Here is a 13,871-nt window from a genome sequence, read left to right on the forward strand (position 1 = left end):
AGGAAATTGCATTAGAGATGAATATAGAACCTGTATTTGTAAGAAACGTGTAATTTATAGAAAAAAACAATTTGATGAGAATGTTGATAATGAAATCACAAGATCTCTTAGAAAATCATTTAGAGTTGATTACTTCTTATACATAGTAGACCAAAGCCATCTTTTCACTTCAAAATAGATTTGAACAATTTGAAGTATATGGAAATATTTTTGGTTTTCTATTTAGTGGGAAAAAATTGAGATCATTAAATGATGAGAATTTGAAAAAATAGTGTCTTAAACTTGAATGTTCCTTAAAACATAATACTCACTCCGATATTGACGGTTTAGACTTATTTTCTGAATTAAAAGTGTTAAGGGAAATCATAAAAGTAGAAGACAATACTATAATTGAGATACTCAATCAAATAAAAAGACTTGATTCTTTTTCAAATGCTTACATTGCTTATAGAATAATGTTAACAATTCCCGTAACAGACGCCACAGTCGAAAAAAGTTTTTTAAAATTAAAAATAATAAAATATTATTTAAGATCGATAATGTCTCAAGAAAGATTAAGTGGTTTGGCTATAATATCGATTGAAAAAGAATTATTAGAAGAGATTGACTACACAAAAATTATTAACAACTTTGCATCTCAAAAAGCTAGAAAAATAGATTTAAAATAAAAATATTTATAATTTTTTTTAAGGCCTCTAATTTGATTTTGGCCTTAGGACACCAACGGATTTGAGCCGCGCCTGATGAAATGCAATACATATGGTTATTAATTTCTGATAAAGAGACAAGTTGGAGAACCATTCTATTTTTTGTCTTGTTTATATGGTACAGTCCATTTTGTATGTACACAAAATGAGTACATAAGACTTTAATTTTAGGTTCTTAATTATTTAATTTAATGGCACAGACTTGCATGTACACAAAATCAGTACATCAAACTTTAATTTAATTAATTAAATTCAGTCAAATACAAAGGGCCAGCTACCCACACGTGCAGTCACCTATTTTTCTTGAATTATGGGTGCTTTTCTATGTCAAGTCACAAATGCATATACGCAAAACAAGGATCAATAAGAGTAATAAAAAATGAATCAGTATAATTTTACAATTGAGGTCTAAAGACGATGAAATGCATATAGATCTTATTTTTATTTTGTATAAAATATAAAGATTGTTTCTGATAAGTTTTTGAAATATTCAACTTATATCGTGGAATAGTCAACAATGAAATGTTTACATAATATACGTGCAGGGGCAGACCTACAAGTAGTCGAGGAGGTTCGAACCCCCTTGTATAGGGTATTTTTGAGAATTTTTATGTCTATATATTGATTTTGAACCTTTTGAAGGTAAGATTAGAGATTGACTTAGTGGTTGAAGTGTCTAAAACTCACCTTGATGAGGTTTCAAGTTTAAATCTTAGTCTTTATTTTTTTCTCGAATCTCCTTAATGGAAATCCTGAATCGGCCACCATATACGTGGGATTTAAAATATTACAGATATTACTTAATAGGCGTTTGGTGATAAATTCATTTTTTAATTTAAAATTTATAAAATTGAATATGAAATTATTTAATTATACTCTTTGCATGCAAAAGAAAGAATATATGTAATACTTTATTTGAAATTTATGAAGATGAAATAAGAAAATGGGGAGCAATTTTCCAAATTTAAAATATAACTCCAAGTTGGATTTGGAAATTTTTGACCACCACTAATTTTTAAATAAATTGAATAATTATTCCTAGAAAAAAAAGTGATTAATTCTCCTTGGAATTTTTTTTACATAATTCTCATAATTGACCAAACAACTCCTTATGATTTCACTTGCTATGTATGTTAGTTATAATTACTTTTTAGTTGATCTGACGGTATAAAATATTTACATTGTTTAATATATAAACATTAAACTCCAAAAACAACCATCAAAATTAGTCAATTCCCCTTCCTTCCCTTCAATTTCCTCCTCTAACTTAGATTTATACATAAAAAGTTTATCAGAATTTCAATTATTAAATCTGAATTATTCGTAATTTCTAGGATACAATGTACTCAGGTGCTAAGAATATTGAATTGGTCAAGTTATAATGTCGACTCCGTCTCTAATCAATAACACTAGGGACAAACCCTAATAGAGGTAGGGTTGACTTTTTTATGAAAAAAAAACTTGCAAGAAATGCCAACATTAGTATATATTTCCAAAAGAAATGATTCATCAAGTGGTTGAACTCGTATATCATCAAGTAAAACATGTGATTATGTGGACAAAATTTAAAGTATACATTTCATTTTCTATCACTTTACGCAATAAAAAACTACAATAATAATTCAAAGACAGATCTAAATTAAGAGATTTCTATGCATTCAATTGAACTCACAATTTTCAATTCAAACTTATTTATACATATATTAAGAGCACATACTAAGTTTGAATTTATTAATTCTCAATTTTGAATTCAACCCTAAATCGATCATCCAACATACTAGTCAAAATAGGGTACTATATTATTGTTGGGGATAACACTAAAGTTGGCTCCACTAGAAGGAGTTGCGTACACAGATTCATGAGTTGAAGGTGGAGAAGAACAAGAAGGGATAACAACCCCAAAAGAGTCTTGGGGAGGCGGTGGCCGTGGTGGATAGGTGGGAGTAGAAGGAGCTTGAGGCAGCTCAGCCACGGCCACCGTGGCTCCAATACCCGTTGATGCAATGATTAGACTATTTGTTGCTTCTCTATATTTATATCTCAAAATTTCAGCTCTTGTTGCATTAAGCTCGGCTTGTAATGATTGAACTTGTTGATTTAAAGTTGAAATTGTACCCATGCACCCATAGATTGGATCCCTTAGCCTCACATTTGCTTCATATACCAAACTATTTGCTGCATCTGCCCTTTGACTTTCTGGCACCTCCTACACATTTTTCCACACACAAGAAAATTATTCTACATATATACTAAATAATATTAATAATAATAATTATGCCTCAATCCTAAGTTAATTCAAATTAGGTACTAGAATCTAATATATAGTTTCCTACTTCATATGAATTTGTTTTATTTCTATAACAATTACACCTCAATTCAAAGTAAAACGTTGTCCAATAATTAAATTTGTAAGGTTTAACAATAGTTATAATATTTTCTACTTATATACAAATATAAACAAGTCAATTAAACGATTTTAAAAAAAAAATAAGTCAAAAAGATTGGTAGATTCTATTATCCTTTAATCGACTTATTTGAGTCGTATACTTTAGTGATAGATCTAATAATAAGTTCACGAGTTTGACAAAACTTAATATTTCAAAATAAAATCTTGTGTATATGCACCAAAAATATAAGTATATAAAGAGTTAGAAATACATTTTAGATCCAATTATTTGACTTTAAAACCTATAACTTTTAAATTCTTGATCTATGGATAGACAAAAGATAAAAGGATAAGTCAATAGGTTAGATAGTGTTATTATTTTCTCCACTATTTGTGTTGTATTGATAGATCCAACAATGAATTAATTAGGTTCGACATAATTCAATAATTTAAGGTCGCGTCTATGTATATATATGTGTGAAAAAAACATAGAGATCAAACTATTTTCTTAATTCAGAACTCGTAACGTCTAAATATTAAACCTAAGTACTTACCATGAGCAACTTAGAAACATTGCTAGCACCAAAGACTTTATGAACAGCAGCAAATTTTTGTGGTTCATGTGGAGAGAAATAAGGAGAAAATGGACATTCTTCAGCACATTTTCTTCTCAAAAGCTTACAAGCAGCACAAGGTATACTAGTATTCAATTTTGTGCATGAAGGCTCCATTATTATATGTCTACTTCCCATAATTTGTTGCATATGTAACTTTGAACTTGCATCAATATTCTCTATTTTTAACTTCTTCCCAATAATCTCATCCAATCTCTGCCTATATCCACAAAAAAAAGGTATAGTATGTCTATTAGAACTAAAACACTAGAGGATAAATTTTATAGCTAAACATAAAAAATTGTCGATAATATCTTATATATCTAGCAATGGATTAGCGATAGATATAAAAAAAATCATGTTAGATATAAGCAATCTAACAATAGATTAGCGATGATGTTCGTAACTAAGTTCTGAGAAAAGCAATTTTGACCATGTAAACATACCTTGTTGTGGACATGTAGTAATACTCTAGTATTGCCTTTTGATAGAAAGATAGATGGATTTGGTAGAAGAAAAAAAGGAGAGAAAAAGACAAGAAAGTAGAGAGAGAGAGAGAGAGGGAGGGGGAGAAAGGAGTGCTTAATAGATAAGACAAAGACTATATGAAAGAGGCCAAAAGTAGGTCAAAGTTCTTTCATAAGATACCAACAAAATATATGCTCACCTTATGTAAATGAGAGATGGAATATTGTTATGTAAGAGAAGTTTGATACACTTTCTTGTTTTCTGGTGTTTGATATTCGTATGGAGGCTTAATTATATTTAAATTTGCTTATTATATAGTTTATTTTTTCATCTGATATTTGATAATCATACCGATGCTCAACTATATATTTTAAATTTACGCTATATAGAGCACATTTATAGAAACGATGCTCCCAACAAAGTTTGATACTTTCTTTGGATCAATTATGTGTCATATATAATTCAATTTTTGAAAGTGGAATTTTTTTAATTTCGGTTTTGAATTTGAATATGTATTTAGTAAATAAAATTAACATATTTGGTGGTTAAATTAAAAATACTATATAGTAAAATAATTAATAAATTTAAAATATCCAAAAGGCATATAAAAATAGTTGCCAAGGTCTTAAAATCCAAACAAAACTGACAAGTTATTACTCCATATAAAAGAGATTTAAAATGACATATCATTTTTGATCGATTATTACTAATAATTAGTATTTTATTCTTTTAAGTTCTTATATATGAGTAGTATTGGTTTGACAATGTCATGACAGATTAACTACAGAGTGTGCCGATTACATTTTGTATTTATTATAAAGTTTAAATTCTAATTCCGTCACGATAATATTTTTTTTTCCATAAGAGGCTATTGGAAAGGAAAAAGAAAAATAATTGCATCCATCCCACGTGTGTTTAATTGAAGTTATTGACTTTTTGGAGGCTACCAACTGGGGTTTGCTCCACATATGAATTATATAAAAAGAATTTGTATAGTTTCTAGGGAAAAGGGTCAAAAATGTCCTTATACTATGTGAAAGGAACAAAAATACCCTCCGTTTATAGTTTGGCTCAAAAATGCCCTTACCGTCAATACTTTGATTCAAAAATGCTCTTAAACTATGCGAAAGGAACAAAAATACCCTCCGTTTGTAGTTTGGTCCAAAAATGTCCTTGTCGTCAATACTTTGGTCCAAAAATACCCTTATTGTTATTTAATTGGTCAGACTCATTTTCCAAATAAATATATTATTATTTTCTTTTTGACACATTCTTTTTCAATGAATCAAAATGGTACATGAAGTTATTCTATTTTAATTGATAAAATGAGATTAAGAAGAAAAAATATATTTCCTACACTTTTATTTGTTAAAGTGATTTTAAAAGAAAGAAAACAAGAATAGTGTTCTTTAATAATATTTTAATCAGGAAAATATGTGTTTAAAAAGAAAAAAAACAATATATTTATTCAGAAAAGGGCATTTTTGACCCATTTTTTAACTATAGGGGCATTTCTGGACCAAAGTATTGACTGCAAGGGCATTTTTGAGCCAAAGTATTGACGGTAAGAGCATTTTTGAGCCAAACTATAAACGGAGGGCATATTTGTTCCTTTCACATAGTATAAGGGCATTTTTGACCCTTTTCCCTAGTTTCTATGATACTTTGATAGATTTGATATTTTATTCGTTCAACAATAGTCGTCTACTATATTATTTCAGAATGTTCAATAATACTTATCTATTTTATAAAATCAATAGATAATTTTACACTTAGTTCCTAATTTGCCCTTATTATTAATTATAGTCATTTTTCTATTACATTTTTCAAGACATTGCATTTATTACTATATTTAAAGGGTAATTTAGTCAATAATAGATAAGTATTGTTGGATGAAGGAAATAATAACTTTTATCATAAAAAAAGCTAATGACTTATTCTTTTCTTTTCTTTTAGTATTACTTGTTACTTTCTTTACTTTAAGTAAGTAATCGTAAGATTGAATATATACCATCCTTTTCAGTTCTCACTTATAAATTACACTAAATATGTTATTTTTGTTATATTTTTTATAATATAAAATAGTTTAATAATTTTAATATAATAAAATAAAAATTAAGTGATCATAGAAATTGTTCCGAACCCACCAACTAAGGTGTGCTCCACACGTAGATTATTATAAATTTATAGAAGTCAAGGCAACCATATTTATGTATATTATCTTGTTATATTATTTTTATTTTATCTCTCCGTGTGCGCGCAGTTGTATAATAGAAAAAACAGCCCTTGTTTATATATACAATTTTCTTCAACATGTATTTAGGACTTAGGAGCAAAGAGGAAAAAGAAAAGAAAATTGAATGACAAAAAAAATGGATTTGTGTGAAGGGTAATTTTATTTTGGGAAAATTACGCGGAAAAGTAAACATATACTAGTTAATTAGCTAATATAGTTATAGTTTGAATTAATTACGGCTCACAACTTAATTTTAGCTGTAATTCCGTTACTTGTCCTCTTTTATACATATACAAATACAAATTATATATATATATATATATATATATATATACACAAATATATGAAAGATATACACATACAATTAGCCTCTCTTCCCTTTCTGGCTGGCCTCTCTCCTCTCTCTCCCAATATCGCTCGCCTCTCTCCTCCCTCTCCCAATCTCGCTCGTCAGATTTACAAATACATATGTATATCAGTTATATATATATATATAAATATATACACACACACAATTATCTAATAGATATACATATACAGTTCACCTCTCTCAATTCTCTGCCCTCTCTCGCTTGCCTCTCTCCTCCCTCTCTCAATCTCGCACGCCTCTCTCCTCAATCTCGCTCGTTAGATATATAAATACATATGTATACCAGTTACATATATACAATTATTTGACAAATATGCATATACAATTTGACATATATACATATATGTTGACACCCAATTTTTGACCTTCTTGTTATAGATTAATCATCGAGCTTCTTCAATTTCAAACGATTTAAAATAATTAGTTTTATAATTTCAAATATAATAATAATAATAATAATATATATATATATAGTCTGCAAGTTATTTTAAATAGTTGTATCATTATTATAATTTTTTAAATAATATATGTGTTTTATAATTATGTATATTATTATAATTTTTTAAGAATATTCGAAAACCATCTCAAAAAGATTTTTGCTTTAATTAAGTATTTGTTTGATTAGTTTAAGTGATGTTTATATTTTTGAGTAAATTTGTTTACAAGTAAATTAATTGTTTTATTTCGTTGAGATTAAGAAGCTCATTAATTAATTTATATTAACTTATCTTGTTTAAAATTTAGCCGAATTCAAATTATATTCGGCTATAATCGAAATCCATTTGACTATTATTTAATAACAATTTTAATCAACTGCTTACCTAATTCAATAGGCCAATTTTTGGGCCATTTTCAATCCAATTTTCCCAGCCAACAATACATAGCAATACCATACGTGCAACACCAATTTCCAGCCCACTTTTGGTTTTCATTCGACCCAGCCCACCCCACTCTCAACATACATAACAACAACAGGAACCAACCGACCCCATACCCTTCTCCTTCCAAACAATACAATATGTACAACCGACAATAATACCATATGTACATACCCAGTACCAAGCGACCCCACCCCATGCTTGTCTTCGTCTTCTTCACATGACCAAGACGAAATCAAGACGCTTCAGTCCGGCAAAATCGGAAAAGCTGTGAACCCATAACCCTAGCAGCCTAATCAATCACATCACCATCCCCTTTTGCCCCTTTGGAAGGATTTTCTGAATTCCTTCACTGTTGCTTCGAAAAGAGCATTTCGAATTCAAATTTTCAATCCGTTTTCCCCTTTAAATATGCCCTTTCACCCCTTTATAAATGGTCTTCGGAGTTTTCATTGGAAAAAAAATGGAGAGGATATAGTTTACAGAGACACAAAAAATACAGAGAGAACAGCCTGAAAGAAAGTAAAAAAAATAAAAAAATAAATAACAGAGAGTTTGAGTCTATTCGAATTCGAAATCGTTTGTTTTTTCGGAGCATCTAAATCTGCTCACAGTGGTAGAAGTTCTTGGTGGTCAAGCTCGTCGTCCTAGTCTCGCTGCTCCGAAGAAGGTCTCATGTGAACTTGTCATGGAGTCCAATTTGGACTCAAATCCATCTCCTTTGCATATCGTTGAGTTATTTTGAGTCAGCCGGGTGATCCGAATATGGTTGTACAAGGCTGGAAAACTGAAAGAAGTCTTAACCGGGAAACCTGTAGTCAGGATCAAAATAGAGCTCGTAATTTAATATAGCCCCAAAAATAGATGGATCGGGCATAGAGCTATGGTCAACCTTATACCAAACAACACATCCCACCCCTTTAATAATAAGTGTCAAGTAACGTCCAAAATACCCCGGCGCGCATGTTACAACATCTGTGAGAACCTTTTCAACAGCACCGTTCACTAAACCACGGAGGCCAGCCCCTCGGCTGGAAAGCTGGAAAAGGCTGAAAAAGACTGATATACAGGATGTATACAACATTATACACTTATATACATGTTTAGTATAACAAATGTGAGGCCCCAGAACGCAAAAACACAGGGGTGAGGCGAAATACAGGTGTTCGGAAGCAAGAGATACATGAAAATAGCTAATATATACGCTCATATACATTGATATACGCTCAGTGTATACGCAAAAACGGGAATTGGATCAGCTCAAAATTTGTAGCGAAATTGGCCCAAAAAGGGGCCCAATTTCTTGATATCTTTTACTCTTTTAATTGATTTGCTTATGCTTGACTAATTTTATTTAACTCTAATTTTAATTCTTAATTAACTTAGTTAGGTTCCCCAAAAGATGAGTTATTTTTGTTATGTTGGTTTACTTTTAATACTTTTTTTTTTTGTGTTCATTTATTTTACTAATAAAATCTTATATCATTAATTGCATTAAAACTTTTTGTTCTTAAAAAGAAGTGTTATTTAATGTTTTTTTTTCACTTAACACACTTTAGTTCGTTTAAAATTGTTTCAAGTTAAGGTTTCTCTCAAATAACTTTAAAAAATGTTAGTTAAAACCTTTACAATTAATAAAAAAAAAAAAAAATAATAATAATATATATATATATACTTACTTAGTCATTTTCTCAAACAAAAAGTTAGTTGATTAATTTAAAATGATTTTCATTCTTTAAGTTATTCAATTGGTTTAAATTATTTATTTCACAAATGAATTAAAGAAATTCTAATCACTCTAGTTTTTTTTTAAAAATAAATTCTAATCACTTGTATTTCAAGTCAAGTGTTTCATTTTGGACTCCTTTCTATAAAGATAAAAAATGCGTCATTTATTTAATTATTTTCTCAAAAGTTAATCAAATATTGTAAGTTATTATTTTTTTACGTTAAATCATTATTTTCCTAAAAATAGTCAAATACATTTTAGTCAAGTCGCAGGTCAACCACATGTTAGCGGGCACTTCGAATGCTTAAACCCTTCTCGAAGAGTAAATTGAACCCCGAACCCTCTTTGGTATTTTCAAATGATTTTTTCTGTTTAAATCTTTGAAAATTATAAGTTTTCTTAATTCCTTTAAAAAATTAAGTGACAACTCTTTTCTAAGTATCTTTCTCAAATTGTTCTATACTTAGAACATTTCAAAAAATGATTTTTTTCCAAGGTTAGGAAAATTACGGCACAACAGAAATGACGACTCCGCTGGGGATCTAATTAAGTTCTAACCATAAGATTTGACTATTTGACTAATTATTATTAATTGCTGAATTGTTTATTTGTGCTTAATGTGTTTAAATTGCTATAAAATTGTTGCATTCATGGCATAACATATTCCGTCAAACGACGCTTATTTTTTATTTTTCACTTAAAGGACGATTGCGCGGGCCGCAGTCGTTCGTTAACCAAATTGTTCTTGGGGCACCCTGACGAATGTAGTTGACTACTGGATAGTCAACGGTCGTTAACTGTCCCAGCCCAAGTAATCCGCTTGGGTCACCAATCCACTTTAAAGAAAACTTACTCTTAGTCATACTAGGATAGAGCAAGACCAAATCCAGAAATTTAGCGCATTGGCTTAAGATGACCCAACACCCAAGGCGTGTCGGGTCCATTAGAAAGACAACCTTGAGTCCAAAGGGTCCACGGTCCGAATGGACATTCATACTTACGTGTTTGAAGGATGTATACGCTATTTGACCAAATGTTGTGTCTTGGGTTTGAGGGGTATCTAATTATTTGTATGTTTTTGTAGATTGCCAAGCAACACTTGAGTTTCAAAATGGTCACCGAGACGCCAAACCTTCTTCGTGTGTGGTGGTACAATCTCAATGCATATCAGAAAAGAGAACTTTCCATTCACTTGGGTCACCTCCCGTCAATAATGAATCTCAAAGTCTGGCCTAAGTTCATTGAGGTGGTCACTCGATTTTGGGATAACCAGAGGATGGTGTTTCGCTTCGGAGACGTTGAAATGACACCAACTGTTGAAGAAATCAGAGATTGCCTAGACAATGTCGGAATGTGCCAGAAAAGGAAAAATCATCCAGATCATCACATTTTGCTACAAGATAAGCCGACCAGCACAGAACTGAAGAACATGTTATTACTGGTAAATACAGACAGGCGAGACACCCCGAGTATTCCGTTTCTGAAATTCTACGAACGGTGAGGACACGAGAACTATTATAAGAATTTTCCAAATGAGTTTCTCAGTCGCAGTAGTTAGAGTCAAACTCAAACCTTAGCATTTGCCGTATGCCTCTTAGGGACAATGGTATTCCCTCAGGACGGAGGGAACGAAATTGATACTCGAATTGTCATGGTGACTCACGCCATCTTTGAGGGTGTTGGTAAAAAGGGACAAGTCAAGAAGAACTTCAACCTGGCCACGATCATTTTGGCTGACATCTATCGATCTTTGGGTCAATGCAAGAAAGGATTTCCATTTTTTCAAGGTTGTAATATCTTGCTACAGTGGTGGATGTCTAAACATCTAATGAAGACATACGAGACTCAGAAACAGAAATTGGCCGAACCACAAAAAGAAAGCCACCTCGACCATTACGAGTTTCATTTGAGCAACAACAGGTTCAAGATCCACAGCACTAGGGAAGCATGGGCTAAAGTCTTCCACGACATAAAAGATGGAAACGTACAATGGATGTTTCAAGGTTTCATGTCAGAAAAAATAGCTATTCAGGGGGCTAAGTGTCCTTTCCTAATCCTTCCTGGCATTAGAGGGGTACGACCTTACAATCCTAGCAAGGTAATGCGGCAATTCGGCATAAGAAAGATTCTACCATTCAAAGGAGACATTAGCCGCTACGTCTTTGACTACAACGGGTGCGACAAGATACTTTACGCCAAGGATATTTGTCAAGAATGGGCTGGACGGGTCAACCTAAAAGAGAGCATGACAGAAAATAGATATGAAGCCGGGTACACTTGACCCGACGTTACGCACGGGCCGACAGATTGAAGATGTCCAGGTAAGGCTCAAAATCCAAGCCTACCATTTTCAGCAAGAATGGGACCGAAGAGAGCAAGAGTTTCAACGTAGGGAGCAAGAATACCTGCGTAGGGAACAAGAGTTCCAGCATTGAGAATATGAAAGCCAAAGGGCATTAGCCTTTGCCATGCAAGAGTTAGCTGACGCGAGAGCCTGCCTGATACTTTTGGACTTGAACTTGTTGGTACGTAAATGTAACTAGTTATTCAAACAACTATTCAGAGTTCCTAGAGCTCCTCGTAAGGCCTGTTGGAAAACCCATTGTCGGACTTGATTAATCGCCCTTTGCTGTTCAAACTAAATCGTTTCGTTTTTGTAATTGTGTCGATGTCTTCCAAAGCTGTGTTCGCTGAGCCGCATGTGATAACCAGCAAGTTCCTCATTCGTGAAGAAGTGGGAAAAGCAAGAGGAGGAGCAGGTCCTTCAGCATTTTAGTTATCTTATTCCCCTGTGTGGGATTAATGTTCTTGTATTTGCATTTTATCCCTTCCCTAAAAGATGTATCCCTTTGCTTAACTTTGTAATGAATTCTCTATTGTTTATGAATCTTATTTTGGGGGATGTAATAATTTGTTTCAAAAAGCGCAATACATCCTTCAAATCGCTAGGCCTACCCTAGGCATAAAAGGGTCACATGTATGTTTAGGACGCGATATTTGTGTGACTTAACTGTTTATCTGATATGTTGCTTTGAGTGAAGACATTTTTAGCCTACTTCTTTTTGGAAATCTTCTAAAAAATTCCCTAATACCAAATACAAATCACTACCAAATGTCCGACCAAAATTCCATGAGTCTTAAGTTTCTCATCCAAAAATAAAATCTTATTATCAAATCCTGAAATATTACTCTATCATCTCAGAAAAGGTGAAATTATTGCTAAGATGGAAAAGAGCAAGTGTATTGACATAGAGCTAACTGAGGAGGATTTGAGGATGAAATTACAGTGGCTCAGACGAGAGATCCAAGAAACCAGAGAAAGGAGAATAGAAGTGGAGTTTGCCACCGCAGTTGCACGAGCAGCTAATGCGGCACTAGACGCGGAATTGGCAGCAAAGATGACAAAATGTGTTGTTATAGATGAAGAGACAGTTGTTGTGCGGAAGAAGCGCGATGCCCTCAAATATATAATCGTGATACTTCAGAAGCCACGTAGGAAACACTCTTTCTTCAGCCAAGAGGCCAACATCAGTGGCCCCGAAGACACCGGACCTGAAGCTACTGAAGAAGATACTGGGGAGGAAATTGTCTATAGGCCTCCTCTTCAGGGACGGTGGAGGGAAGGGAATGAGAAAACCACCCTCGAAGCATATGAGTTTATCCCCCGTGATTAATGCGACAATCAGAAGAAGAATGGCTCGGGTGGAGACACATTTTATCTTTTAGGAGCTTGTAATCTTCAAGAAATGAATGAATGAAAATGAAACTTCCTTTTAAAATTTTCTTTTCCCTTTCATTCTACAATGAAACATTGAGTTCAGATCAACAAATGCCCAGAGATGCAGCAAGAAGACCTTAGCTCAACGCAATTTAACCTTTCTGAGTCACCAACCTCGACATAAAAACGAGCAAATTCCTGCTTGTTCAAAAGTCAGTCCCCATTATTCGTGGGTTAGCATGTTCTCAAACAAAGCAACTTTTATGTGTTTTATCTGCTTTCTATGTGATATTTTGCATTATTTGTGCTGAATCAAAACTAACAGATTTGCCTTTGAGTTATTTTTCTCTTCAGGTAGTTAGAATTGATCTGTGTTGATACATTGGCTGATCATCCTTATTTCACTAGATCTAAAGGTCCTACAGATTCCTTCCCCATTCAAAGTTCTCAAAAGGGAAAAGCAGCAATGGGTGATAACAACGAAGAAACCAGCCTTATTGATGTCGTGGTGGCTCAGCCCGCCCTTGCTGATCAGAATGAACTGATCCTGCAGTTGATGCAGCAAATTGCTGAGATGAGGGTCGAGATGCAGAGAAAACAAGATTTGCCTCCTCCGATTTTTGCTGTCAACACTCAACAAGACGGAAGACCTCCAGTTCAAATTCCCCCTCTTAACGTGGAACAAGCTCAGAACCCACCTTTAAGTCTTGCTCGTAATCCCTCCATCATTGACCTTACTACCCAAAACCCTCATTACGCCTCAGC

At 32.8% G+C, this 13,871-nt stretch overlaps 1 protein-coding gene across 1 annotated transcript; it reads right to left on the reverse strand.

The window, feature by feature from the left end:
* Positions 1-2,421: 2,421 nt before the first annotated feature.
* LOC102578854 (LOB domain-containing protein 15-like) lies at positions 2,422-4,262 on the reverse strand. The gene is made up of 3 exons (XM_006344015.2): positions 4,154-4,262; positions 3,648-3,927; positions 2,422-2,913 (listed from the first exon to the last, which is right to left on the reverse strand). The coding sequence occupies exons 1-3, from the start codon at positions 4,165-4,167 to the stop codon at positions 2,485-2,487; spliced, it is 723 nt and encodes a 240-aa protein (XP_006344077.1). The 5' UTR covers positions 4,168-4,262; the 3' UTR covers positions 2,422-2,484.
* Positions 4,263-13,871: the final 9,609 nt, after the last annotated feature.

This window comes from Solanum tuberosum, unplaced genomic scaffold (assembly GCF_000226075.1).
Source record: "Solanum tuberosum cultivar DM 1-3 516 R44 unplaced genomic scaffold, SolTub_3.0 scf00052, whole genome shotgun sequence".
In the NCBI taxonomy this organism is placed as follows: Eukaryota; Viridiplantae; Streptophyta; class Magnoliopsida; order Solanales; family Solanaceae; genus Solanum; species Solanum tuberosum.

Bases quoted from the DNA above. Each gene is read 5' to 3' on its own strand.
- LOC102578854 (XM_006344015.2), bottom strand. The intron at 2,914-3,647 runs GTAAGTACTTAG...AAAAATGTGTAG, and splicing joins ATGTTTCTAAGTTGCTCATG to GAGGTGCCAGAAAGTCAAAG.